The sequence below is a fragment of the Periplaneta americana genome, chromosome 6, assembly GCF_040183065.1.
Source record: "Periplaneta americana isolate PAMFEO1 chromosome 6, P.americana_PAMFEO1_priV1, whole genome shotgun sequence".
In the NCBI taxonomy this organism is placed as follows: domain Eukaryota; kingdom Metazoa; phylum Arthropoda; class Insecta; order Blattodea; family Blattidae; genus Periplaneta; species Periplaneta americana.
In genome coordinates this window covers 135,216,240-135,240,237 of record NC_091122.1, presented here as the reverse complement: position 1 = coordinate 135,240,237, position 23,998 = coordinate 135,216,240, and the positions used below count along the sequence as shown (strand labels likewise).

The window sequence follows — 23,998 nt, the reverse complement described above, 5'->3', positions numbered from 1 at the left end:
GAGAGAGCCATAGCAAGGATTTCATCTTCCTAGGCCAGGTTTGAACCGCGAATCTATAACTCAACTGCAAGATTGGTAACCACTAGGCTACCAAGGAAAGGATATGATGATACCTAATACAACTCCTCGTTCTCTTAAACTCACGTCTAGCAAAAAATAATTAAATTTCAATTTATCTCAATGCATGCAAGAAGTTATTCTGAACTGTATTAGTTACCTATTACACATTAGATTCAATAATGCATAATATATACCTCACATTTGTGTTTCATGATTCAACTCGATGTTTCACCCAGTCAAAATCTTCGTAGAATCGGGGGTCACTGATGCGTAATATTGAACGTTTGTAGTGGTAATAGTAAAACACCGCCACTGTAAGTATAAAAAATTCGGCAACCTTTTATTATGCTTCAGCTGTAACTATTTATTCAACTAATAACAATATCAAAACACAGTTACTCACACACTCTCTGTGCAACAAATAGCCAGATTAATCCATTAGGCCAAATGTATTCTGATGGATGTCCCCATCTCTCGCTTAATGACCAACTGTGCAATGCAATTGTCAGCAGAAGGTAGACTGTACTAATGATAATTGTTGCCCGAAATCTATCATAAAGTAACTCCACTAAACCAGCCTGCAAAATATAAATTGATATATTTACACGTTTTTGTTTTCTTCAGTATACACAAGGCAAAACAAAACATCAAAAATGTATTTTTACCTGAAAGGCGTACGTGGAGAAAAAGCTGAGGACCAGTGATATTAATGCAAATATTAAACAAACATCTTGTATTCTGTAAAAAGAGAATGCTGTTTTGAAATTTACAGACAGAAAAATAATAAAACTAGATAATTCTGAATCTCGCCCCTCAAAAAAAAAAACCGTTGATTTGTTTCCTAACTTGAAGCTTCAACTCATGAAATGTATTGGAATTGAATTGTTGAAATATGTGCGAGAAGCGATCCTGTTTAACATTTATTCTGACAATGTTATTTTGAAATTTACAACTCTTTTTGGGTGACCGAAAAGTGCAACAACCGCTTATTTTGGAGCTGTATCCTGAGAAGAAATATTTACAAATTATTCCAGCTCATAATAATCATGACAGAACTCATCTAACTATAAACTACCTACTAGATACAATCTGTTGTTCTATTGATAGTATTTGATAGCTTCAACTTCATAATTGTAAACTTACATAAAAATAAGTAGAAGAACCACACTACTTTTGCGTGCAAAGTCTGATAAACAGTTTACTAAAATATCAACCAGTAAAAGGCCAAATTGCACTAATATCATCATACAATAACGAGAAGTAGTTAACTTCATGATTAAGAAAATTATATTATAGTCTCACAAAACCACCATCTTATACACAGTTGTCATAGCAACGCATGTTCTCCACTATCAAGACGATGAAGTTCCTGTATTAATTACAAATATATTTATGTAATTAATTTTATAGTTTAATGCATGCTTGAAAGGAAATATTTTTAACATTATTCATGTAATAATAGTTCATTATAAGAACATTTCTGGATTTTAAGATTGAATTTCATAATTGAATAAGGTTTCAAGGGGGAATTCTGCGTATCATTACATGTTGGTAATACTGGAAGATGTAGACTGTAGCGCCATTCAGTGGTCTTGTTTGTTCCGGTTTCATAAGTGGCAAAATGAAGTATGTTATGTTTGAAATCTACATGGAATATTATCGCAATTATTTAGAGTCATCCTATCATTATATATTAAGGAACAAGATTCTAGATATACATTATTTCTTTATGTTTGTTTCAGGATTGGATTGTGTGCTTACAGTGGGTATAAAATTTACCCCGGTCATGGCAAGACCATGGTTAAAACTGATGGAAAGGTAAGTGACAAATATGCACGTGGTTTTAAGTATTCCAACTTTAACTCATAATTTACGTTTGTAATTAAACACTTGTTCGTTTCAGACGTTTACCTTCCTGAATGCAAAATGCGAATCTTCACATTTAATGAAGAGGAATCCACGGAAGGTTACATGGACTGTGCTTTACAGGTTAGTAATTTATGGATGAGAATAATTACGTTCTTTATTTGCAATGATGTAACATATAATCTGTCAATCCATTGATTTTTCTTGAAAATAAGAGCATAACTGAGCAAAATGCAAGGACTTCGTCTTTGTTTCTCTCTCAGAACACTTTTTCGTGTTGTAAGATGATTGTTACATGTTTTCACTTCGCAGACGTAAGCACAAAAAAGGTCAAGAAGAAGAACAGGCTAAGAAGCGTACACGTCGTACCCAGAAGTTCCAGAGGGCCATTGTTGGAGCTTCTCTGACTGATATTATGGCCAAGAGAAATATGAAGCCTGAAGTTAGGAAAGCACAGCGGGAACAAGCTATCAGGTAGGCCTAAACATGAACGTATTTTGTGTAGTAATTTTGGCGGTAGTTTTATGCTAATTTTCTCGACTTTATTCTTTTTAGCGAATTTATTTGTAGAATTTGCGACCTGTTGTAAAAATTGTGAATATTGTATGACAGTTTTGGAAATATTTGGATATTTTTCTCCACATCAGGCCTATATAGACCTACAATTTTAGGGTAGTGTTCGCCAACATAATTTACTTATCAATTTTTACATTTATTTTTGAGAGAGGAAATCTATTTTGTATTTTTCAGTTGTTGCAGGGTGTGAAGATTATATTTTTGCACCATTTCTTTTACTATTTCAGATTTTGAGGGGTAGGGGAGTTATTGTTAATAATTGTCGAATATCTCACGATTTGCTTCCATCGATATGTAGACTGTATTATGAGGTTTGGCAGATACTATTGAAAATATAAGCAAAAGATTGTTGTCGAAAAGGCGATAATTGAATCATTTAAACAACCCATGGCATAGCGACAGTTCGATTCGAAAATAAAAAGTAGCTACTCTCTACATAGACATATAAACATCTTTTTTTTTTTTTTAGGTTATTACTTCGAATCGCTATACTGGAGAATTAGCACGGTCGCTTTGAACCGTGCCGTTACGTTTACCACCAAATTTAAGTAAATACACAATGTCACCAACATAAGAACATGACGTTGGTGTGTGGCGTAGTTGGCGGGAGGAATTTTTTCTTTCTCTGTCTACCTCCTTCGTTCTGAACATTATTGAGAGATAGCACCACTGTTAGCGACAATGTGTATTTGCGTAAATATTGCGAGTAAATTATGACGAGTGCCTTAGATGAGAGGCTCGGGACAGAAAAAGTTTTGCTGTAGTGCATGCGCGGACCTCTCGTGCAGTGGGAGCGTGATCCTTACTTGAATTTATTTTTGCGTGTACATGCAGATTAAATGATTGAGATCCCTTCTTGCTCCGGTTACAGGCCTTGCATTTACGAAGGTTATGTTATATCAGGTTAGCTTAGATTAGGTTAGCTTTGGTTAGGTTAGATTAGCTTTGGTTAGGTTAGGTTAGTTTTGGTTAGATTAGCTTAGCTTTGGTTAGGTTAGGTTAGCTTAGCTTAGCTTAGCTTTGCTTTGGTTAGGTTAGCTTAGCTTAGCTTAGCTTAGCTTAGCTTAGGTTAGGTTAGGTTAGCTTTGGTTAGGTTAGGTTAGCTTTGGTTAGGTTAGCTTGATTTCATTCGTCCATGTAGTAGTTAAAATTATATAATATGACAGTTTTTGATTCGTAATATTGTTAATAAATAATAGGCCTATAATGTAAGCGGTGAATAATTTCATGGTCCCTAAATTTTTTTTCGTAAAAGGCTAGGTATTTTTCTATAGGCCAGAAATAAAACAGCAACGCTGTCATAATTACGTACTTTACGCTTTGGCGAACATTAACCGGAAATTTACATTCCGTCATTTTAATGGTATTCTGTGAAACACACCTTTTTTCCTGTTAATTTCCTTGTGATAACCTAGTTTATTATCTTATTACATCTTCATGTTCTCTTAATGCATTCAAAAAACCGCCGTTGTACTGCATAAAACCTTGAACTTGACTAATGGAGTGAATTATTTAAGAATATAGTCGCGAATTTGACTACCACCATTTCGATTATATTTTGTTTGATGCGGCTTGGTACGGCCCGGTGACTAGTGGCCAGCGAGTAGAGTCGACTATCGATGTTGGTCTGCCGTGCGTATTATCCAGTTGTTCCCTTCGAATAAAACTGTGTATGACATCAGGTACATACGCAATAGCTGTTGCTGGTAACACTTTCCCTATCTCCCTTATCCCCTCTCTCTGGCACTACTTCTACCAGTTTCCCGCTCACACCCATGGACCGGACACCTTCTGGACAACATTATTAAATAAAATAAAGACTAGTAATGTGCATTCGACACATCCAGACTTCGTAATATAAAGAAACACATAAAATTAAGGCACAACCAAAAATGTGCGTTTGACACATCCACAGTAAAATAACGACATGAATAATAGGGATTTTATTGGACATCTACTAAAGTAATACTTCATAAATTAAGTAACAACTAGTAATCGTTAGTTCTGAATTACTGACCATGCCAATCTTACAAACAATGAGAAACTAGGCTGTGGTATGCATTTCTTTTTTCTTTTCATCCCCACTGTTACGAACCAATAGAGAATGGAAGACACCCTGCCATTTCTCGTCATTCAACAGTGAATTTAAGTAAAATAATTTTCCCTCATCTCGTCTCGTTAGCTCAGACGCTTAGCGCACTGCTCGTTTACTGTTAGCATGCTCAGTAGGTAGGTTCGTCAGATCGAAACTAGCCCTCAGTGAAGTAACAGGGGGAAAAACTAGAGAGAGGGGGGGGGGGAAGGAGCGAAAAAGAGAAGGAAAATGCATGTAGATTGAAGTTTTATTTTCCGTTACTAGATAGTGTATCCCAACTTTAATTTTTGTCTGCTAGATGTCCCCACACGTCCTGTAGGGTGTCTGGTGGAGGGGATACTGGTGGGGGGGGGGGCTTACCAGTAAGAGTCATTGCGGTTGTCCCAAAAAATTAATAAATGCTATAATACTCAGTAACCATTGAATTCTATGTAGTACTGAAGCATACGTATAATGTCATATGTCAAAAACCCGGAGTAGGCCATAGAAGAATAATTGATATTAGAGGAGAAATCTTTACATAGAAGAATAATTAAAGAAAGAAATTCGGACTGGTACTGTAGTGGATCTCTGTCATAGCTCAGTTGGTAGAGTACTCAGTGCACCAAGCTGAGAAGTCATGGGATACCTGTATGTAAAGTTTAGTTGTTCACAATATTCCAAATGGAAGAAGCAAATAACACTCTGGGTGCGATGGCCCATAGATGGCCAAGGCTGACCAGTTGACTGCTGGCCTGATGTCAACATGTCTCAGCAGAGTTGAACGATCATCCAATCAATACAGGATTATTGTATGCTTAGCATGATAATCTCCCCAGTTATAGCTGGTTCATGTAACCAGATTTTGCTACATATTGTAGCTCCCCATATCCATCATGATGCCGATTAGGCACTGGTTCCATACACTGGCCAAAATTTGACGAGAAAATTTCTTTCCCCATGAAGATGCGAACCCGCACTCGTTTCGTAATGAGAGTCTAGACATGATTCCTTAGACCACATCACTACAGCGCAGGACAGTGAAAAAGTTAGTGTTGAAAAATGTTCTTCATTTCACTGTGATAACGTGTTATATCATCTTCGAAAATGAGTAAACCTGGGTAGCGTAGTCGGTATAGCGCTGGCCTTCTGTGCTCGAGGTTGCAGGTTCGATCCCAGCCCAGATCGAGGGCATGTAAGTGTGTTTAAATGCGACAGGCATATGTCAGTAGATTTACTGGCATGTAAAAACTCCTACGGGGCAAAATTCTGTACACTGGCGACGCTTAACCTCTGCAGTTGCGAGCGTCGTTAAATAAACCGTAATTTAATTTTTTTTTCGAAAACGAGCTTTTTATTTTAGTGCATTAATATTACGTATCTAATGCTCTTGATTTAACAATTAAGTCATTCTCCTTCGTGCTTCCCAATATTTCGGTGTGATGTCTTGAGCTATTGAAGGGCTGTGCAGCTTGCCAGATGATCCATATCCATTTCCTGCTCCTGACAGCAAACAGACAATTTGGTGAAATCAGTAAGTTATACTGATTCTGTGGAGATGTTTACTTGAACAGTCATGGCCAGTGAATAGTCGGAACATAGCAACAGCATATGTACGAGGAAGTAAATGAGTGTTTTCCAACAGATTTTTCCATTTGGTATTTTCACATTCTGCTAATATTTTAATATTGTAATTGTGGTTGATCTTGTTTTTGATGATTATTTAGTACATTAAAAAATCCGCCATTATACTCTGTAAATCTTGCATTTGACTAGTGCAGTGAATTCTTAAAGAATGTAATCACATGAGTTTTACTAGCAACATTTCGATGATCTTTTGTTTGACATGGCTCAGTACAGCCTGGTCACTAGTGGCGAGAATAGTCGGCATTACGCACTTGTTCCGAAAAGTACTCACTGAACACTACCAACTGTAGTCACAAAGAGCAATCTAATTTGATTAAATTGTATGCTGACATTGGTACTGCTGGAAATGTGTGCCAGTTTGTCAGATGCTTGCACATCACACGTCTTAAATAAATTCTGACATATACACTCAATAAGTGTGATTGCTTTAAAGATTGTTTTCCATATCTTGCAGTAGGTGAGAATTTTTTGTACCTACTTATTTATGCTCCAAAATCTCTCCAAGGATAAAAATCACAATTGTTAATACCAGATTATGACCAGCCTCATGGGCTAATGGTCAGAGCTTCTGACTACAGTTCATGAGATCCTGGGTTTGATTCCTGGTTAGAACACAGGAATTTTTCCTTAAAGGGGAATGTTCCTGTGTTCGTCCATGGTCTGGAAATTAGGTTAGGCTTAGGTTTAAGCCTTACACCACATAATCATATCATCGGGGCAGCATAACTCCGCCTTCCAGGCGCCCCAACCTCAGAAATGAGTTACAAATAAGCCATTGCCGGGAGAGACCAGAAAGTCAAATGGCATCCTTGGTGGCATTGGATAAAAAAAGTACTAGGTTATCTTGCTGGCCACAAAATTATGGCTAATCTGATCATGAAGTACAGTTTAGTACATGCAAATGCAGTTGCGTTTTTCTGTTGGTAATGTCCGTTTTTTATTATCTGTTATTTTCATAAATATGGTTTAGTGGTATTAACAAAGGAATCTGTAAGACTGGTATGATAACAGCAAGTCCAGGAATTAAATATGTCACCAGTGATCACTGTTAAGGTACAATCAGTTACACTGCACCACATGTATAATATAATAATGTCTTGATTATAACATTTTATTTCTGAGATTCTGCAGAATACAAAAGTTTGTTTTATGTACATTGATTGTGTAATAGTTCCCTATTTTCCAATATCCGTCCTGAATTGATGTAATACTGTAAATGATTGTTGTTAAAACAACAAAGTTAAATCACCTTCTCGTAGTTATTTAAGCCATAATCTTAGCCATACTTCATGTTAATGTTTAGTGAAATTGTAATCTTTAATGCTCTTTCGTCACTTCAAACAGTTTTGAGGAATAGCATGACTTGAAGTTCAGAGGAACCTACAAGTAAGTTACAGTTTCATTGGTGAATGGTATATGAAGTATGTGTTAAGTACTTGGGTATAAGTGTCACTGATTTTACTGTTCAGAGAATTTTACACATTCTGTTCAAGGTTTGAAGCAGGTCTTAGAAGAGAAATATCTCGCAGGAATGATCAGTATTTGCTGTTGAAATTTTTTACGAGATCACTGTATGACCACTACACAAGCAAGAAGTTGCCTTAAACTACACCTTTTCCAGTTGTCCCCCCCCCCCCCCCCCAGAAAATATCAATTGTATTTCAGATTAGTCAATTCAGTTTCAGATAGTATTAATTGTATTTCAGAAAACATCAATTTGTATTTTAGATGTGTCGATTTAGTTTCAGATAGTATCGTTTGTATTTCAGATTAGTCAATTCAATTTGAGATAATATCAATTGTATTTCAGAAGTTATGGTTGGCACCTTATTCTCCAATGTTAAATCCAATCGAGATCATTTGGTGTAAAGTGAAGACGTACATAAAAACCAATCTTGGAATTCCTGACGTCATGGCTTCTGGTGTTGTAGGCTAATTTACCTACTGTAGAGAGTAAAATTGATGAAGCAACACACATAATATTGTTGGTGGTGATTGTGCTCATGCGGTACAACACAGTACAAGCTGCAGCTTTAGCTATGGAGAATATGCCTGTCGGATGCTAAAATGCAATAAAGTTGAGAATTTTTAAAATTCATTTTCCATTTTTTTTTTAAATATAGGCCTATTTTAAAATCTCAAGTAGACCTACATTTGTTATTTTGTGACATAAAAGGTTCGTTCCAACAACAGTCAGAAACCGTATGTAACTATCATGAGCATGCGCAGTACAGAAAAAGCGTTCCAACACAATCCAAACCAGTCCTGAACTGGAAACATGTACTGCAATCGGGTGTTCCAACAAACTTTTGACACGGGTTCGGAACGGTCAGAAGTAGTCAGTGGATTGAGGCATGTACGGAAGAGTACGCGAAATGCGCATGCGCATAAAATCACCAACGTCTCCTGGATACTGAAGAAAAACATGATCGACTGTTCACATCGATGAGGTTAAGATGAAAAGTGACAGTGCAGACGATAATAAAACTAAAGATTTAATTTAAATTGTCGCCAAAAAAAAAGGGAATGGAAATTATTTGGGTATGGAAATAGTTAATTAGAATTTCAACATGCAGCTTTGATTAAAATTATAATAAATAATGTACATAAATTAATAATTAAAAAAAATAACTATTTTTAGATAAGAATCCCCCAGTATACGACATTGAATTATCGGAATTCTTGCCTTCCATATTTTTTGTCACCTTTTTTATAGAAAATGATCGAAATTTTATTTTCTGCGAAACGATAATAATTAAGCTTCTCATTCTTAGCAGAGATGATCACAGTTACAGCATCTCTGGATTTAGTACATAACGATTCGTGAAAGCGTTCCAACAGCATCCAGTCCAGTTTCAATCCCATAGTAGATACTCAACTAGCGCATGCGCATAAGATGGTACAGGAACCGTACATGAACTGATCCATGAACCACTTGTTGGAACGAATCTTAAAGTGACTATGTAATCTTAAATGTATCGCTTATTTTCTGAAATACATTTGATACCATCTGAAATACAATTTACAAATCTGACATACATTTGATACCATATGAAATACTTACAAAATGGCTTTTAAGGAACCCGAAGGTTCATTGCCGCCCTCACATAAGCCCGCCATCGGTCCCTATCCTGTGCAAGATTAATCCAGTCTCTATCATCATACCCCACCTCCCTCAAATCCATTTTAATACTATCCTCCCATCTACGTCTCGGCCTCCCTAAAGGTCTTTTTCCCTCCGGTCTCCCAACTAACACTCTATATGCATTTCTGGATTTGCCCATATGTGCTACATGCCCTGCCCATCTCAAACGTCTGGTTTTTAAGTTCCTAATTATGTCAGGTGAAGAATACAATGCGTGCAGTTCTGTGTTGTGTAGCTTTCTCCATTCTCCTAAGCACCTTATTCTCAAACACCCTTAACCTATGTTCCTCTCTCAGAGTGAGAGTCCAAGTTTCACAACCATACAGAAGAACAGGTAATATAATTGTTTTATAAATTCTAACTTTCAGATTTTTGGACAGCAGACTGGATGATAAGAGCTTCTCAACTGAATAATAACACGCATTTCCCATATTTATTCTGCGTTTAATTTCCTCCCGAGTGTCATTTATATTTGTTACTGTTGCTCCAAGTTATTTGAATTTTTCCACTCCTTCGAAGGAGAAATCTCCAATTTTTATATTTCCATTTTGGACAATATTCTGGTCACGAGACATAATCATATACTTTGTTTTTTCGGGATTTACTTCCAAACCGATCGCTTTACTTGCTTCAAGTAAAATTTCCATGTTTTCCCTAATCGTTTGTGTATTTTCTCCTAACATATTCACGTCATCTGCATAGACAAGAAGCTGATGTAAACCGTTCAATTCCAAAGCCTGCCTGTTATCCTGAACTTTCCTAATGGCATATTCTAGAGCGAAGTTAAAAAGTAAAGGTGATAGTGCATCTCCCTGCTTTAGCCTGCAGTGAATTGGAAAAGGATCAGATAGAAACTGACCTATACGGACTCTGCTGTATGTTTCACTGAGACACATTTTAATTAATCGAACTAGTTTCTTGGGAATACCAAATTCAATAAGAATATCATATAATACTTCCCTCTTAACCGAGTCATATGCCTTTTTGAAATCTATGAATAACTGATGTACTGTACCCTTATACTCCCATACAATTGATATCTGAAATTGAATTGACAAATCTGAAATACAGTTGATAATTTCTGAAATTAAATTGACTAATCTGAAATACAACTGGAAAAGGTGTAGTAAAGGAGACTTAGTGACAGTGACAGAGAGAAGACTGGGGAGATAGACTATGTAAGGATTCTTTGTTGACACACAAACATTAGACAGTTCGTCTTCTCTTTGCACATCAGCTTGACTGAACACAGGAGCATTGACAGCCTGTTTTCTTCATACAAGAGCAATATCCATTGTGTCACTCTCCATATCCTTGCCTTGTCGTCTTAGACTGAATCTCAACACATCATTGAAGAGAAAGATCCACCAATGTGTTTGTGCCCTGACCTGATGCAGCCAAGCTAAACTGTCCATATTTACTGTATGTTTCAACAAGAAAGGGATGTTTTTTAGGGTCGTGGTCTGCCGTCTACATTCTTCTTCTTATTGTCAATTATTACTCTTTGAGTAGGTGCTCACTTACTGAAAAAAAAATGCATTTGGATTTTTATTATAGTATCATTTGTCCGCATTTCCGAATGAATTATCAAATAGTGTTGTAATTTACTGCTAGAGCACCTTATTTAATTATAGTGTTCTGAACTGAATCTGGAAATAAAATGAATAGCTCTTAACTTAATTAAACTATGAAGGACATATCCAGTCTCATCCCATATGTTCTTTTTCCATATTACATTGCTATAATTCTAATTTCATGAATTATAAAGTTCTTCATACTGTTGGACTTAATAAAATAAGCTTCGTGTCATACATTTCATTATACCTTCAATATTACCGTGATTGGAGGCCTTGCAATCTATATAATTGCCATGAGATTTTCTATTTCGATCTTGGACAGTACGGAAATCTGTTTAGAGGAATCCGGTCATGCAGACAGAGGCGATATGGCCAAGTGAACAATGCTCCATTTAAAATAATGCAAAGAATAAAAATCCGAACACGCCATACAGATCCACCTACCTTTCTGAGACATGTTCAGGCTTGTTAGAGAAATTGCGTTTTAAATATTCTCTGTGCAGTAAAATCTTTGGCATCTGCTCATTGTGTACTTTAGTTCACTTCCCTAACTGTCGAACTTTGAATTGTAAGCTAAATAGAAAATCGACTCATTGTGACTTAATGCTATGATGATTATTATTAAAATCTGTCAATCCAATGAAAAATAAACTGTGATTTTATTTGATTCTGAGCAATTATTAGGCATATATGTGTACATAATTTATATTATTTCATATTTGAAGAAAGAATAATATATTTTTCTTTTAATGTTATAGGGCTGCAAAGGAGCAGAAGAAGGCTGTGAAAGCAGCGAAGAAAGTACAGGCTCCTCCCAAGGTGCGTTACAATATTGTGGTTATCAGTATTATTGTTTTTTTGCCTCTGATAAAAATACGAGTTCAACTAGAAAGGCTACTTTCTGATATGATGTCTTGATGTTTCATGGATCTGTTTGGGTTTGTGGCATTCCATAATTATTCCTTGCTTGTTTATATAGCGGGAGCTAAAAGCAGATCTTGCTCAGGAACAATAATGTTAAGAGTTTTAATGTTTTGTAATATAAACACTTCAACTAAAGTATAAATTTTATGTTTGTATGTCCAGTTTGTTGACAGATATATATTTCTTGGAAGAAATTCGATGAAATTTCAAAGTTAATTTTCGAGAATTTTTTCTCTGAGAATGTTTTGTTAATTATTGACTGTTGTCTGATTAAATTAAATTCGTAGTTGAGGTTTGTTAGGGAGAGTACAGTTTTGCTGATACTGGCTATGTGTCCATTCGGGTAATTCATATCTGGCATGCCCATTTTTACTAAGTGAGAGAATATTATATTATGTGATTTCGTTATAATAATTTATACTATGCAGGGTGAATGTGACTAAATTGGGTCTTCTTGATAGAGAATCAGGGCAGTGAATTAAACAAAGAAATATAATATCTAAGGAATGGACTATTTCGCGATTTTTTTAGAAGAATATTTCTCGACATCTAATTATGGTAAATATACATCCTTCAACAATCCTTTGTGCCTGATCTGACCTACAAACATCGCGAAATCCGTATCATACCGTGAATTCCCCCCATCCCTCCCTTTTTTTTTTTAATGCGAATTTTTTAACAGTGAGCAAATATTGTGCACGAATTTTTTATTATTATTATTATTATTATTATTATTATTATTATTATTATTATTATTTCCCCCCCCCCACTATGATCACTAGTTGCAGTATAGTTAAGGTCAGTATCTATGTCTGCACATTTGATAGTGTTGAATCCGTTTTAATTCAAATGAACATATTCCTGACATCAGCTTTGGTGTGTGCGTATGTAGTAATTGTCATATTATAAGCACTGTTAGGTGACTGAATACACCCTTTGTTCCTACGTGCCATGTGCAAATGCAAACTGTGAATGCCTCTTATCATACAGTAATGTTTTACCTGATAATCACTATCGTTTGTCAACAGAAAAAAAATCTCTCATTTTTTTCTGTAATGTATTTTGAAAACTAGGGTATTTATGTGTATTTTGACAATGTCGAAAAATTCAATTTAGAAATATCAATTTTCCCAACTGAAAATGCCACTTTCTGTATTTAAAACTCACAAAAAATTCCTATCTCTAGCAATGTAATTGTCTTTTGTGGAGTATAAATCAACATTGTCATATTTCGAGTTGATTGATCATAAAAAAGGTTAGTAATTTTAATTTCAATTTTAATTAACAGTCCTCTTATAGCTTAAACTTTATTCACCGTGGATGATGGTGGTAGAAATAAATGTATTGATGTCTGTATAAAAATAATTAACTAGGGATAATTTTTACAACAAAAATGTGACAACACCTCTTGACATTACAGTATTATTGTTTAGTCAACTGTCCGAAGACATGTCTGAACCTCACAAGTGATACCAACATGGCACCACTTATGAAGCAACTAGGCCAGGAAGTAATGGGGTAGGGTGGCCAGTTCCTTCCCCCCTCAATTGCATACATCGCCAATTAGCTACATATTATACTAATCAGACTTCAGATGCATACAAACAATTGTTTTTCCTCTGATACATATCGTCAAGTGGGATGTATTGCCTGATAATAATGCACATATCAGCCAGAATCTCAATCAGAGGCAGTATTGGTGCATGCCAAAACAGATACAGCCCACACACAGCCTGAGATTAGGCTATTAATTGAACAATTTTACTCTACCTAATTATGATCTGTTGTCTTGCAAATGTCATGTAATTATTAGAAAAAAGTTAATGTATTTGTATATTGTTTCGGATTTTAAGTAACCATTTTAATTAACGTAATTGTTTACGAGAATGTAATTTTCATTTTTTAACCAGTTTAAAGTTGCAGAGTACCAAATGGAAGGGGAATAATTTTTTTTTTCCCCTTATAATAATCTTCTGTAAATGTGCAAAGTTAGGTAAATATTGATCAAAACATGTAGATTTATGTACAGAAAATATATATGTAAGTACATACATACTTTGACTTTTGTGTTATGTACTGTATATCCTTCCACAAAAGTCATTACCACTGCCATCTTTTATTAAAAACAGCAATTTTTTTAAACCGTACACAATTGACTCACTGTTGATACTATTCCATGCTGTAATTATCCACTGAATCAGTAACTGCATACTTAACCACATTCTATTACGTAGACTTACTTTATGACTGAAAAGGGCTAGGCTGCGATTATAATAAACATAGAATTACAGTTTCCACACAGCCGTTTTTATGCAAAAAGAAAAAATAAAAAAAAATAAAACCTTGTACTAGATATGGGCCCATACAAAAAGCCAGTAAAAAAGGTAAAGGTATCTCCGTAACATGCCATGAAGGCACATGGGGGGCATGGAGGTAGAGCCCCATGCTTTCCAGACCTCAGCACTAGAATGAGGTGATGTGGTCGGCACCACACTCTGACCACCTTATACCCCCAGGAAAGACCCGGTACTCAATGTTATAGGAGGCTGAGTGAACCTCGGGGCCATTCTGAAAGTTTGGCAACGAGAAAAAATCCTGTCACCTCCTGGGATCGAACCCCAGACCTTCCAGTCCGTAGCCAGCTGCTCTACCAACTGAGCTACCTGTAAATTGTAATTAAATATTTATTAGATACTCTTTGTAATAAACGGCTAACTACAATTCACAGTTAATTGTAAATATCACCATTATATTTAAAGAGATCGTTCATAAAGTATTTTCATTCTGTCTAATTTTTAGGGCAACAGCAGTTCTTTTGTTCTCATGGCAACTTTGTGTACACATGTACCAATCCCTCAATTGTTTCTTTCTTTTTCAAAATATTCACGTAATTAACATACAAACTTCCGTTTTTGTGCTGTGAAGTTCTATCTGATGGATCCACCACAGAGAAATATTGGAGAGCAAGAACACTAATGGCTTCGTTGCCAAAGCCCGGCATTAGATAACAACAACTTCCGTTTTTGTGTATTGGAAAGCCATGACCTGAATTTTTAATAGCCTGTATAATATTATACCACAGTCATTGAAGAATTCCTATCATGAATATCAGACGAATAATATGCTCAAACACAAACACAAAAATCCTGATACGTAAAAAATAACTAAGACCATTTCACGTCAGAAAAAAACAAAACTATTAGTTTGAGGAACAAATTTGGTGGGGGGGGGGGGTTAGAAACGCAACAATTCACATAAGATTAGCTTGAATACCTTTTATGTCTTAAATTTAAAAGTAAATATAGCCAAAGCAGCCGAAATGTAGTTGAAAACCAGCGACATTAAACTCTATTGTTTTGTGAACAAAATAGATTTCATATTTTTATGCAGCCCTTATATTTAACAAAGTTTGTGTTACTTTAAAGGTAAAATCAAATTTTTATTCGAGGTATAGATAGACCTTTAACTTTATTGTAGGGTACCTTGAACTTTATAGTAGACCTATCTAATATCATTGCATAAGGTAGTTGTTGTTGATATTATTATTATTATTATTATTATTATTATTATTATTGTTATTGTTATTCTGTAATCTAATAATCAGCATTTTATTTACTTTAGTATTATTTGTTCCAGGCTAAGGCTGTTCCCAAGCAGAAGGCATCCAAAGTCCAACAGAAGAGTGCACCACGTGTTGGAGGAAAGCGCTAATGCAGTTGTGTATATCTTGTATTAAATAAAAGTGGTGTTATTATACTGTGTCAGTTTCATTTCTTTTCTCATAATTTGTTTGGTTGACATTTAAGCACTCCTCCGTTAACGAAGTAGAATTTTATATTATTTTACATACCTGTGTTTATGGAGATCCATGGCACAAGTGAATTTGGCAGATGGTTTTTTTTTTTTTTTTTTTTTTTTTTAATCTGAACTTAAGAGTAAATTACTCGTTAGTCATATGGTTGATATCTTGATCGCAGAATTAAGAGATCATGTGTGGGTTATAAGAGCAAATTTACAGGCCTAAATGGCCGTTGATAATCTCCTCCAAAAAATATGCATATATCATTAATTATAAAACTACGAGATTTGTTTCATAAATCATGGAATCTGTGTTACATCAGCCGATAAAGCTGATGCAATGGAAATCCACTAGTGGTGGTCACTGGAATGTGCTTCGCAATGCTAGCACCACCAGGCAGGGGGCAATTGAAAGAAGCGTAAATAGAAATTTTTGTTTTGTTATGCACAAAAGAAAACAAACAAAGTACATTACACACAACTAATACCCTTCAAAATAGTCCCCCAAGGCTTCCACGCAGCTTTGCCAATGATGGAGAAGTTGTTGCATACCAGCGGCTGTGTGTGAAACTACCTGTTGTCGAAATGTTAAGATGTCCTTCTTGTTTGCAAAGTGCATTCCATGCAGTAGCTTCTTCAGTTGCAGAATGACATCAAAGTTCCATGGTCTGAGATCAGGCGATTAGGGAGGATGTAAAAAGTCCCAGATACGAGCTGCAATGTGGGCTGTAGCATGAAGGATATTAGCATTGTCCATCTTGGAGCATGGTTGCCAGCACACTAATCTTTGCATGTGTTGTTAATTAGCCGCCAATAGATTCTAGAGTGCTGCAGTCGTTTGTGCTGGTAAATGCCGACAAATTGGCCATTGTTACTCCAGCGTGCGCTGTGCAGTATACGGTCGAATAGGTTTCACTTGGTATTGCATTGGTCAAGAAGTGACATGGGCAAGTAATAGCTTGGTTAGCAGTGATTCACTGTGTAAACTTTCAGCAATAAAATCTTCCGATTTATACATTACATTACCTTATAATAACTGTTGGAACTGTCACTATCACTCTAATAAACATTTTGCATATTTTGAAAAGATTTCTAGATGTTGTTTTTAATCTTTATCGATAGAATTGAAGCCTAGGCATATGTATGGATAACTGTTGTCTTGTAAGGCTTTACTTTTAACAATTTCCAAGCTGATGTCTTGACTGCACTGCCAGTTTAGCTAATTTAATGATTATTTAGGAGACTATTCTAGCCCACATTCTATGTAATTTTTCTTCAGTTAGAATGTGATTTATGTGCCTTCTTGTTATATTTAAAAATGAGCTGGTTTCTCTCACTTTTAAAACTAAATTCGCGACTTTTTAATCAGATAGTTGTTGAACTCAAGGATATTTAAATAGAAATATAGTACGACACTTTTTAGCCTACATAATTTCTTCGTAAATAATGTTCCATAATGAAGATTCGCTTTTGTAATGTGTACTGCATTGAATGGAAGTCAGCTGTGTACTAATGCTCTAACCTTGATGTCCCTCTAGTCTGTTTCGTCTGTTTATACTAGGCAACACAAAACTCGGTCTAAAATGGCAACAGCTTAGTAAAGGACATTAACTCCTTTCGCAGGCTATCTTAACCCTACAATACTCCCCGGGGTGACTCGTCACCTCATGACTCCATTTTCTTCTGTAGTTTAATAATAGCTTGTGCTATTCAAAGACAATAAAAGTTTAAATTACCTGTAGTGGAGGGAGGAGAGAAAAGTCGTATGGTGACAACACCCCAGGTGAGCAGTCCAGGGTTAAGAGAACTCATGATAAAGGTTATAGAATTATAGAAGAAGAGTCCTTTCTGTAAATAAAATAGGAGTGAAAAAGAAATTCCTGAAATGTAACAATTGAAATGGTTAAATTAATTAATTTTCCAAACTTACCATTCATTTTATGGTCTGGCGTAAGACAAAGTATATCTATTAAAGTTTAATATTGAATTTAAGAAATGTGATTGCAATTAGTTATTAAACTGAGGAAAACAAACTCGAGAAATAATGAAAGATGTAGAAGAAAAACATTCTTAAAATACAAATGCACAGGGTTTAGGAACTTTGGAATACTATTATATTAGCATATTTTGTTATATTTATTTTTAAGAAATTAACATCAATTAATTAACCATTCACAGTCTTTATTAATGTTTCTTCAATTTTTCAAGACATCCACATTATACATTAGTTAGAATTTAATGCTGCATCTGCAAATTGGATTGATAACAATATGAACTTTTTATATAATAATTATCATAATATGTTCATTAATTTTATATTATAGTAAACACAGAATTCGAGAAATTTCACTCTTGCCATAAATTCCTGATATTTGAACTGAAACATGTGAAGAATGATAGTTTTTCCGAACAAATCAACAGGAAAATCTCCCAGCAGTGACTATTCAAGGCAGCCATATGGAGGAAATTGAATGTAACATGCGGTGCAACTTTTTTTCTCATTAATCGTTTTTTAATGTTACTTGAATAAATGAAACAGATGATTGGATACAGAACAAAATTCAGTATAAAATTACATTTCTTTGTAACATCATTGAGACCGCAGAAAAACTGCTTAGCTGTTCATCTCGTTCTTGAGGACGGATAACTTGGTGAGGCAGGCATCTCTCCATGCACAACGTTCTTGCAGTTTCTCAATCGGGACTTTGGCACAGAGCTGCTTGTTTATGTCTTTAACAAGTGGTCCTTCGAACTTGGGGACTGGACCAGATGTGACACTTACGTCGTAAATAGTTTTACTGTAGCGATCACAGTAGCTTTCCATACCTACAAAAGTGCAGAAAATTCCCACTATCAAACCTAATCCACATTAGCTTGGTTGGTTTTTTACTTAAGTAATTTTATAAGTTACATATGAAAAATAAAGTGAAGTATCAGTAATTATATTACATTTCGAGCATTTATAGTAATTTTGATGAAGATACTGAGTTTTGCAACTGTATTATTCACCGTTTCAGAATTACAGTACACAGAATTTTTTTTTTACAAAATCTTCACCACAATAGTAGCCATTGTAGCCTATATTACAGAATGCAAGTAGATAAAGTGACGAGTTTCAAAGCGTTTGGTGTATAAATTTTTATAGTATATAATTTGAAACAAGCCTTGATGGCCTTATTTCTTAGAAATGGCAAAGAAGCCTCTCCTTTCCAGCCATTTACTTAAATGGATTGACACACATGGACGAAGGAACAGTAGCAACCAGACCTTCATTACGAAAAAATGCAGTGTTGACAAGTATTTAACATTCTAACCGAAAACAAATTCCTCAATTTCTACCGGTCTGATCAATGTATGTATGGGCTATTCCATCTCAAATCGACCGAAATATAGAGAAAATTGACCTTGCAATTTTTAAATACAATGAAACTTTTTCTGTCCGTTGACAACTGTGATACAATGCTTTGTGCAAAGTTGAGGTATCAGAACTTCATAGTGCTTAAATTAAAAATATTTAAATTTACCGTATTTTCATAAAATTAGCAATTTTAAACCGTTGTGGCTCTGAAACCCTTTCACTTAATGATCAAAATTATGGTTTATTTTGATGCTGAGAAATTAAAGTTTATATTGACAGGTAAACAGTTTTTCTTACTTTTTATGGAAATGGAGAAATTTAGATTCTTCTTCATTAAGACGCCCCTGACCACGAAAAAATATTTTAAAAATATATGGTTAGATTCCGCATTGAAAGTACAAATAAACACATATTTTTTACAGGTGCACCATTGATAAAGTATTGAAAATATCAAATAAAGAAAATAAATAGTACGTGCATGAAGTAACCAGCTGACTGTGAGATGGGAGCTAGCCGAGACAAGTAAGGCCAGGAGACAAACACGTGGTTTCGTCTAGTAGCGCATAGCTGGGCTAGCTTTATCACATGATTTCATAAACACAGGAGTAAAATGACGCCCAACGCTCACTTATCTTCATCTCTCGGCCAGTGCATGCGGTTCTGTGCCATTCAAGTCCAGGCGTATGAAAATAATTTATTTAATACTCTCGAAACTTATTGCCGAACCACTAAGCAAACAATGCCGAAGTCCCTCTTAATAATGCAAGGTTTTTTCTCAATATTTTTTACATTTTTACAAGTTGGCAAAAAGCCTAAAAGTAAGTAAAATCAGATTCTCTCTCTGTATACAATAAAAATAAGGATTACTTCTTAACATAACCTACCAAATGTCAGCTTCAAAATGAGCTCCCGTTCAATGTTCTGCAGTAAATGGTTCCAGAGTTCTGAGCGCTGAAAGAGGCTTGTTTTTATAAAATACGCTAAATTTGTTGCTCAATAATACGAAAACCGTTTGACTTTCGATAGTATATTTTTGAAAATGCACTGTCCTCAGCACCTTGTATAAATAGGGAAAAAATTAGAGTATTAAAAAAATGTGAGGTTTTTTACTGATCGATTTAATATGGAATAGCCCGTATGTGCAATGCTATCAACTGAAACAAGTATTTCGTTTTTCGACTGTGGTTAGGTGATGCGAAGTTTGCGAGACAAGAAATGAAGAGATCAAAATTGATTCTCATCTATTCAGTGTAGCTACTCACAAGAGACATTGCAGTGATAAGAATAGTGAACGATGAAAAGACAACTTTATTCAAGATATCTCACTTCTTAGACTATAACACCAACAGAAACTTCGCCTTTGAAGCAGTTCAGAGACTGTTGACTTCATTAAAGTACAATATAAAAATGCAAAAATTGAACTACCAGCATAATATGTTTTAGAAACAATCGTCATTTTCACACATGTATATTGGAATGGAGATAGCTATTTTAAGATTTATTGTTGTAGCCCTTTACAGACAGCATTGTTTCACACATAAACAGTGGTGTATTTCTAAAAGAAAAAGTGTCCTGGCTTTGGGATTTTGAAGCATAAGCTGTTCGACCATTCTGTTTCAGTGGTTTCAACAACGAGTTTTTGTAGGAATTCCTTGAGATGAAGGGTCAGGATATGAATTTTGGTTACATATAGAAAACAAAATTGGAGCAACTTCCTGATTGCAAAGACAAAGTGATTGTTATGTCTGTAAGTCCACCACCTGCCTGACTGTGAAACGAGTGGGCGCAAGTTCAAATCCTGATTGGGTCAAGTTGCCTGGTTGAGGTTTTTATCAACTACAGGACTTAACAGGGTGATTTAGTTTTTTATTGACCTGTTTTACTATCCTCCAGACCCTTTACATCTGGAGGTTACATTTGTTGTTTAATATATGTTTTTAACAACCTTGACATTTTGGACCTTTACATCCGAATATTTTATAATTTTTTTTTTTTTTTGTTTTGAATGAACTATGCAATTTATCTCTTGTGGCCTTAGTTTTATTATTTTATTGTTTCGTTTCAAATACTACCTAGGGTCTGAGAACTGCTCATTTTTATGATTCTTTACAAATCACCTTGTGGATACTGCATTTGTGTACCTCGTTTTAACCTTGACAACACTTTTTAGTTATTTTTAGTATTCTGATTATTGTATTGTGTTTCTGTTTTGTGAAGAGTTTTAGATAAGGGCACAAATAGCCGTAGTAGCTGACGCGTCCTTTTTAAACCCCACTAACTAACCAAATGTCATTGATTGATAGCTGACTAAAGAACTTAAATAAAATAAGAGAAAGTACATATTTGTGTGTTCTTGAATAATTTCGAGGGAAAAATTGTTCCGGGACCTTTGGTTTAACGTACCAACGCTCTACCAACTGAGCTACCCGGGAACTTTACCTGACACCGATCCAATTTTTCCCTCTATATCCACAGACCTCAAAGTGGGCTGACAACCGTAAAGCAACCAACTTCGAGTGCACACTAACTCCGTGTGACTTAAATTGTGGTTTTCTGTTAATGAACAGTGACGTGTATTATGCAAATCAAGATTTCAGGTATAACTCTCTGTAAAGTTGATTTTAATAATTTCGAGGGAAAAAATTGTTCTGGGGCCGGGCATCGAACCCGAGACTTTTGGTTTAACGTACCAACGCTCTACCAACTGAGCTACCCGGCTCCGGAACAGTTTTTCCCTCGAAATTATTCAAATCAACTTTACAGAGAGTTATACCTGAAATCTTGATTTGCTTGTGTGTTCTTCATACACTTATCTGAATTTAGTTAAAGAAAAAGAGGAATTTTCTGTATAAGACATGACTTAATGTATCTGATGTATACAGACCTTCAGCATTGAGATGAGCAGTTTCAAGAGGCCCAATGAAAGCATAACGCATGCCTAAGCCTTCAGACATGACATTGTCGATATCCTCAACATTTAGGATTCCATCAGCAACCAATCTCCACACTTCATTGAGAATGCAGTACCTGAACAAGATAAACATTTCTGTAAATTTTCCTAATCATTCTTAATTTAATATTTTGCTCCTTTTCACCCTACAATCACAAAATGGATAAACAAAAATATTTCAATCCCTTCTCATTCCAAGATGTCAAAAACTTTTTTTTTAACCAATGCCATCAGGTTGTCTTTTTTGACATTTCTGGTCTTCTCTCCTGACATTGGCTTAGTTGTAACCCACTTCTGAGGTTGGGATGCCTGGAAGACAGAGTTACCTTACCCCGATGATATGATTATGTGGTGCCAGGAGAGGTCTTAAATCTAAACTTAACCTAAATTCCAGACCATGAACGAACCCGGGACCACGTGAACTCTAGCCAGAAGCTCTGACCATTAGACCATGAAGCTGCTCATGTCAAAAACTGAATTATGTTATTTTGAAAACATGTCACAGATATAAATAGATTGATGAGCATCTTATTGTCGCTTAAGGTGCAAATACTCGTAACCATAAACATTTTCGAAATTGAGTTCTCATACCATTGAATTCGTCTAAGTGATACACATCTACCTGCAAAGTCTTCATTTTAATATTAATGGAGGAAAAGTAAAACTTTTAATAACACGTAACCCCACAAATGGTGACAACAATTTTTTCATTCTCCTGTAAAATTATTTTGTGGGACACAAGCATTTGCACCTTAAGTGACATTATATAAGATGACATTGTATGTGATGTAGACAGAAATGTTATGCTTGCACCATAAACTAACTTCTGTAATGCAGTGGCGTAGCGTCAATGTAAGCTAAAAAGCTTAGCTTTCCCAGTTAATAATAATTTCATAATAAACCTGCAGTATATGGAGAAAATTATTTATTAATTTTAATAGAGTTTATATTTACGCGTTAAATATTGTGATGCAACAGCTCAAGATGATTTGTGATGCAGCAGTAAACAAGAAGCCTGCACACACCAGCTTCCAAGCAAGGCTTGCAAGAAGCTAGCTTTAACATTTAAAATAAGTAGTTTCCGAGTTTCCCTTTTCGTCAGTTGAAGTGTTAGTGTGCATTGTGGCTGATATAATAAATAATGAGCGAAATAACAGTTCCTGACACTAATTTACTTGAATTTTTTTTTAACAATTGTATTATTAAGACTGTGACTTACGAACAAAAGTATGATGACCGACTCCCTTGCTGTTAATGAAGGACACAACCAAAAGACAGATGCATACTTACGTAATGATACTAATATTGTGATTTCTCTAAGTATGACAGGGAGTGAGCTAATGTTATATGTTTACATGTCTATTTGTTAAGAGATATGTGTAAACCGTGAAATCATATTTTACTACGTATCATTTGAGGTCATGCTTTATTGGTGTTACTTACGATGTTCCAACCAATCTTCGACTGCTGACTTGAAATTGACTACTATTTATTTTAAGACTGTATTTTTGTAATACGTTTTCTCATATTGCATGAAAGACATCTTGAGTTAGCTTCCCCTGCTCAAAATTTCATGCTACGCCACTGCTGTAATGTATTTTCCTTAAATTAGTTATGTGATTTTAAACTTACTGAATTCTGTTAAGAGCAAATCCTTCAATTTCTCTCTGCAAGCAGACAGGGACTTGCCCAATCTCTTTCATGATCTCACGAGTCTTGGTAACTACTGAGGCTTCCGTCCATGGAGCTGGTACAACTTCTACCAGTGGTACGTAGTAGGGTGGGTTCACCTGCAGAGAGAAACCGCGAGTTCTTGCTATTCATGTACAAATTACCAGTGAGGGAGAAATACACCACGAAGTACAATTGCTATCGATGTCTCTTAATATTTAATTTTGAATTTGTTATAATTTATGAAAGAGAAAATTGATGTCACCTTCTGTAGAGTCATGGTCTAAGGTATCATGTCTGGACTCGTGTTATGGAATGAGCTGTGGTTTGAGTTCTGGGGGGGAGGGGGGAG

The 23,998-nt window shown here is 35.3% G+C and overlaps 2 protein-coding genes across 2 annotated transcripts in view; one reads left to right on the top strand and one right to left on the bottom strand.

Moving 5' to 3' along the window:
* The first annotated feature begins 1,584 nt into the window (after positions 1-1,584).
* On the top strand, positions 1,585-15,625 carry RpL24 (ribosomal protein L24). The gene is made up of 6 exons (XM_069828992.1): positions 1,585-1,686; positions 1,803-1,878; positions 1,964-2,049; positions 2,239-2,400; positions 11,704-11,764; positions 15,506-15,625. The coding sequence occupies exons 1-6, from the start codon at positions 1,682-1,684 to the stop codon at positions 15,578-15,580; spliced, it is 465 nt and encodes a 154-aa protein (XP_069685093.1). The 5' UTR covers positions 1,585-1,681; the 3' UTR covers positions 15,581-15,625.
* Positions 15,626-17,827: 2,202 nt separating this feature from the next.
* Had1 (beta Hydroxy acid dehydrogenase 1) overlaps positions 17,828-23,998 on the bottom strand; it is a 42,686-nt gene continuing 36,515 nt past the window's right edge. The window contains exons 4-6 of the mRNA XM_069828991.1: positions 23,608-23,765; positions 21,910-22,052; positions 17,828-18,493 (exon numbers count right to left, since the gene is read on the bottom strand). Of these exons, the coding sequence (XP_069685092.1) occupies positions 18,282-18,493; positions 21,910-22,052; positions 23,608-23,765 (513 nt within the window). The 3' untranslated portion in view covers positions 17,828-18,281. The remainder of the gene's footprint in view (positions 18,494-21,909; positions 22,053-23,607; positions 23,766-23,998) is intronic.